The sequence below is a fragment of the Buceros rhinoceros genome, unplaced genomic scaffold, assembly GCF_000710305.1.
Source record: "Buceros rhinoceros silvestris isolate BGI_N320 unplaced genomic scaffold, ASM71030v1 scaffold6359, whole genome shotgun sequence".
Classification (NCBI taxonomy): Eukaryota; Metazoa; Chordata; class Aves; order Bucerotiformes; family Bucerotidae; genus Buceros; species Buceros rhinoceros.
Window position 1 is genome coordinate 92,193 of NW_010432018.1, and position 5,654 is coordinate 97,846.

At 36.0% G+C, this 5,654-nt stretch overlaps 1 protein-coding gene across 1 annotated transcript in view; it reads right to left on the bottom strand.

Moving 5' to 3' along the window:
* SERAC1 (serine active site containing 1) overlaps nt 1-4,458 on the bottom strand; it is a 22,443-nt gene extending 17,985 nt beyond the window's left edge. Inside the window, exons 1-5 of the mRNA XM_010143608.1 lie at nt 4,368-4,458; nt 2,979-3,015; nt 2,530-2,666; nt 1,370-1,459; nt 332-463 (exon numbers count right to left, since the gene is read on the bottom strand). Of these exons, the coding sequence (XP_010141910.1) occupies nt 332-463; nt 1,370-1,459; nt 2,530-2,666; nt 2,979-3,015; nt 4,368-4,458 (487 nt within the window). The remainder of the gene's footprint in view (nt 1-331; nt 464-1,369; nt 1,460-2,529; nt 2,667-2,978; nt 3,016-4,367) is intronic.
* Between the last annotated feature and the right edge of the window lie 1,196 nt (nt 4,459-5,654).

Below are 5,654 nucleotides of genomic sequence, written 5' to 3' on the forward strand. Positions count from 1 at the left end.
ACAGAGCCTTATAAAAATCACTTGTTAGCAGTTCCAACAGAAAAGCTAAGAAACTAATGAACATAAACTGTTCTTCCACACCACAGCAGTGGCTGCAATTTTCTGGTGGGGAAACAGAGAGAAGTCGACACTGCAGACACACACCCTGTATTAGGAAAGAAGAACTGCTCGAAATGTAAATAACCCCCCTCACATTTTAGACCATATTTCAGAGCGTATTTACACTCCTCGCAGCTACTAGCCTCTTTCTATGTTGGTAGCAGACTTGCAACAGCTAACTGAGATGTAGTCACATTTCTGGGTTGAATTAGGCTACATCAGCATATGTTACCATGCCAGTGACGGTTGCTCGCCAGGTCTTGTACAGCCTGCAGTCGCACCTCTTTGTCTTCTGACTGACTTCTCTTTAAAAGGAGCCATAAGGCACATTCATGATCTTCTCCATCAAATGTACTGAATTGTTCTTTTACCAGGAAACAAATGAAAGTCAAGTTATTATTAAAGAGCATTTTAACAGTCACGTTTCTATTCATTGAGTAAAAAAAACCCAACTGTTTCTTTTAATATTTGAATGACAGTCCTTAACTTTAGTAATTTAGAATGTAATGTTTTAATATTGAATTAGTACAATAAACAATGACAGAATGGCATGAGCAAAATGCTGATCCTTAAATTAATGATGCTTTGATTCATTTTAGTGGCACCAAATTGATACTTCATATATACGTTACACATACACACCCTGCTGGCACTTACCAAACAGAATTTCCAGCTACCAGCAGTAGCTGGAAATTATTAGCAACTCTTAAGTTTCTGACCTTGAAAAACTAATTTCATAGCACCACAGTGGAGGTACATATAACCATTTAACAGGCAGTTAAATGAGAACAGACAGTGTGCCTCAGGAGCACAGCTTCTTATGTGAATTGAAATTCTTATTTTAAATTACTTTAAAAAGCAGTGACATGCTGTTACAAAAAGTCCATGCTGCTTTGAGTTAATATTGGCAATTCTGATGGAGGCATAATCTTCTAAAATGAAATTTTGAGAGTATTTCATCCCCCAAACACCTTTTGTACACAAAACTGCTATTGAATATTAACCTGGTATCTTAAGCTTCAAATCTCTTCCGAAACAGGAAAAGAAATTTCTCAAACCTCTTCTCAACTGTTTTTAAACCATTTACTTTAAGAAATGGTTTTAATACATAGAAAATATACTAGCATTTTATATTAATACAGAAAATTATAATTCTGCTGTTTCAAACACAAAAATGTTAAGCTTACAAGAAAAAATATTTTACTTTCCAAAAGACTTAAATTCTACTATTCAAAATACTCATAGAAAAGGACACACTTTCAATACCTACCATTAAAAGGTCTCCGGAAAATTTTAGCTTCTGTTTCTAGAAGTTTCCTCACAGCTTTATGGATTTCTTTTCTGGCTTGGTATATGATCCCTATGAGAGTATTTTTAGGTTACCGGAAGACTGAAAGACAGTTCTATTTACATTATTTTTCACACACACACACCCCCACACACCCCAAGGCAAGTGTAAAGTCTTGCACCTGGGAAACATAACACAGGAGTGCAGCACAGGCTGGGGTCTACCTGGCTGGAAAGCAGCTCTGTGGAAATGAACCTGGGGTCCTGGTGGACAGCAAGCTCAGTGCTGCTGCAGCAAGCAAAGCCAACAGGATACTGGGCTGCATCAACAAGGGCTTCACCAGCAGACATAAAGAAGTCATTATCCCACTCCGCCCAGCGCTTGCCAGGCCACACCTGGAACACTGTGTTCAGCTTTGGTCCCCACTATAGAAAAAAGATGTGGACAGGCTGGAGAGGGTCCAGAGAAGGGTCCCAAAGATGATCCAAGGACTGGGAAGATGCCAGATGAGGAAAGGCTGAGAGACCTGGGTTTGTGCAGCCTTGGGAGAAGAAGGGTTAGGGGAGACCTTATCACCATGTTCCTATGGGTGGCTACAAAGAAGATGGAAAGTCCCTGTTTACAAGGAGTCACATGGAAAAGACGAAGGGTAAGGGGTACAAGTTACTCCTGGAGAGATTCCAGTTGGACTCAAGAAGAAAAATTTTCCACAATGAGAACAATCAGCCACTGGAATAATCTCGACAGGGAAGTGGTGGAGTCCCCAACATTGGACACTCTTAAGATTCGGCTGGACAAGGTGCTGGGCCATCCTGTGTAGACCGTGATTTTGCCAGGAAAGGCTGGACCAGGTGATCCTTGAGGTCCCTTCCAACCTGGTATTCTATAATACATAAATAAAATACAAACCTACACACAAATACACATATATATAAAATTCTCATATATAGACAACAGTACGTATAGAACTATCTTACAAAAAAACAGCCATCAGCTTAAAATAAATTCAGTGACATTATGAAGAACATTATTTTTGTAACGGATCTCAGAAAATATATCTTTTTTTATATAGGGGTGACTTCCAGAAACATTCTACTAACTTAAAATTCCATTTTAAAAATCCAAGCAATTATGCATCTTACCTTGATATTCATTTTGATTTAGGGAAGTTGTACGTACATATACATAGGATTTAAGTTTTTCTTGATGTATAGCTTGAGTATCAATTTGCAGTAACTTCTTTAAGGATAGGACTTCATATGTAATGAATACAAAACCTCTAAAGAAAAGAAAACTGCATATGAATATTAATTAAAAAAACTTATCATGGCAAAAATACATTAACGATAATTTTGGTATCAGTCATCCAGATTTTTCCAAATACATAGTCTGCAGATTATTTTAACTTAGCAAAGGAGACAAAATACTCTAAAATAATTACTACTAATAATAACTATCAGAAAATATTCTGCAAAACTATATTCTAACATGACTAAATATCCCCGAATATTGTCACATTTTTGAAAGACACACTAAATGAAATTTTCACTGTATACACAAGTTACATATATGCATGTCAGTTACAACTCACCCCAGTATAAGCGATCCAGTTACCTTTGCAATTTTTCCTTGAAAAAATGAAAAATTAATGTCAAACAAAGTAGTGCGCATCACTTCAATATAAACCCAGTTAGTATTTAATTACCAGACAGTAAGAATTTCAGCCATTAAGAGTAAGCTTTTTAAAATTTTTCTATTGCTCTCTGGGTTTCAGGAAATCATTACCTGAATTTACAGACCGAGAAAACATTACTTGAGTAGAATTTCCTCTCTCCTAAGCAAGATTATAAAAACATGTATCCTGTCAGTGCTATTTACTTTGAGCATTGCTACCTATCAATTACATTCATTGCTCAGCTGCATGAATCAACAGTCAACTTTCTCTGCCTGCATTACTAGCATTCATTTGGAACTCCAGACTATTTTAAGGAGTTAACTTTTTCTTATGTGGCATGGATATGTATTCAATGCATATGCATACATCCAGGAGTATGTATGTTCTTTGTAAAGCCCTGCAGAAACTCCCCAAGGAAAACAAAAATTAAAATAATTCAATTTATAAAGCAAATAGCTGAATAAACACATGCCACTTGTGACAATTTCCCTTTTGAGTCTAAGGATTCCTGTGGCAGATTTGAGCTATTTTTTCTGGACAAAGTTGAGCTGATTATCTATAGGTAAGGATCTCAATACAGAGAAAATCTATTATCACCAGTAGCAGCAAACCCAATGGAGCACATCTCACCTATCACGAATAATTTCTTTTCCTCAGCATGAATTGGGAGACTTGCCCCACAACCACCACCACCGGGTTCTGTCTTTGCGAGACCGTTAACAATTTTGAAATGTAGACAAGAGGCAGCTACACGTTGAAGAAAGAACTGGCAGAGAAGGTTGAAAAGGCAGAAAATTGCAATGCTTCCTACAGAGCAGGAACGGAAATACCCTTTCTTTTAATGCTCAAAAATAAGCTTTGGAATCATAAGAATTGTCATTCTATATAGAAAGCACCAAAGAAAGCAGAGACTAAGGAGGAAGGACTGCAGAACTAGTATCAGTAAATAAAAAGGAGGAAGAAACAATAGAAACAAACTTTATGCAAACTTCATGGATGTAATTGTTTCATGGCTTCAGAGGTTAAAAAAAAAATCAGATACATAATGGAGTTGAAGAAGAGATTCCATCTGGGGCAGACCCTCAACTCTGTTCTAATCCCAGATAATATGTTAGTGTCATCTGACACGACTATGCAAAACAAGGTTAGGAGCAGACATCCACTTTAGGCAAATAGAAGATTTTCATCACAGAGTAGTCAGGGATTTAGATCTTTTGCATCATTTAATTACGCATGGCATCATTCCAGTACAGGTTTTTCCTTTTTATTAACACCTCAGATCAAGACATATAGAACTGTACTTACTGATATCATTCCATGGTAGGTGTGTTTTTGTGGCTGGACCAGAAGTTCCTATTTGTCTATAGCAAAATATACAGTAAGTGGCCATTGACATTCTGTATATTAAAAAAAAAAAGAAAGAAAAAGCAAAGATTAATTTGAGATTTACAGCACAAAACCTGTAGCAATTCTTTTTCGTGTCCTTTTACAGCAAAGGTCATTATAGAAAAGGTCATTATTTACAGCAAAAGTCACAAGAAACTATGTTTATGTCATTTCATTCCACATAAAATGTTCTAATTAAAGAAGTTGATAAACTTGATTTAATAGGCTGCATTTCAATTACAAGAAAAGTTTAAAGCAATTTTTCATACAATTATGCGTTACTGTTGATTTTAGTGAGTATATATCTCCACTTCTCTGCTCGTACATGTCTTTTCCTTACTCCTTAGCATCTCTCCCTTAAATACCAGATATGATCATATCTCCATCAAAACATTACTCAATATGACATGGATTTTAATACAACTCAGTAACCAACTGCTCTTAAAGTTCATAATTGATTGTGTTAGCAAGTAAGGATTTTATTTTTACTAAACAAAGCTCCAAGAACTACTACATAATTTTTCCTTTTAAAGGCAAAAGAGACTAATACTTCAGGAATGTAAAAACTCAACAGTTAATAAGTACTGGTTCTAAAATGCTCTGACTATCTGGGCTTGTGAAACTCATAGGGCATACCTGCAGGTAAAACACAGAGGATGCACCTCATTCTAGAAAAATTCCTCTACATGCAAAAGAATGAAAACCTAGATACATGCATGAAGAAGAGGAGAATCTTTTCTAAAACAAAGACCTGAGCAATTCAACACTACAAAGACACAGAGTACTACTGACAGGCTAACTGCACTGCTTTCACTGAATGCTGAAATGAAACTACGCAATGCTTTTTTTCCAAATAGTGACAAACAAATGTACCTCGTTTATTTTAGAACTCTAGACGTTCTGAACGCAGAAGCAATCCAATGCAAGCAGGTTTAAAGACATCACTATCTATCATGTATTTAACAAATTCTTATATTGGAAAAACAGGCGTCTTTATTAAATGTCAGATTGTCTGTATCACCACAATGACAATTGACTCAAAATTATGAAATATCATATGTGCAAATCTCAATCAGTAAAACTGATCTTGAATCATGGAAGCCCCTGTCATTCTCCTTGAATTTACATTAATCTCTACAGACCAAAAAAAAGACCTTATATTGCTGTTACTATCCGTCCAATTTTTCTAAAGAAGGGGACTTCTTT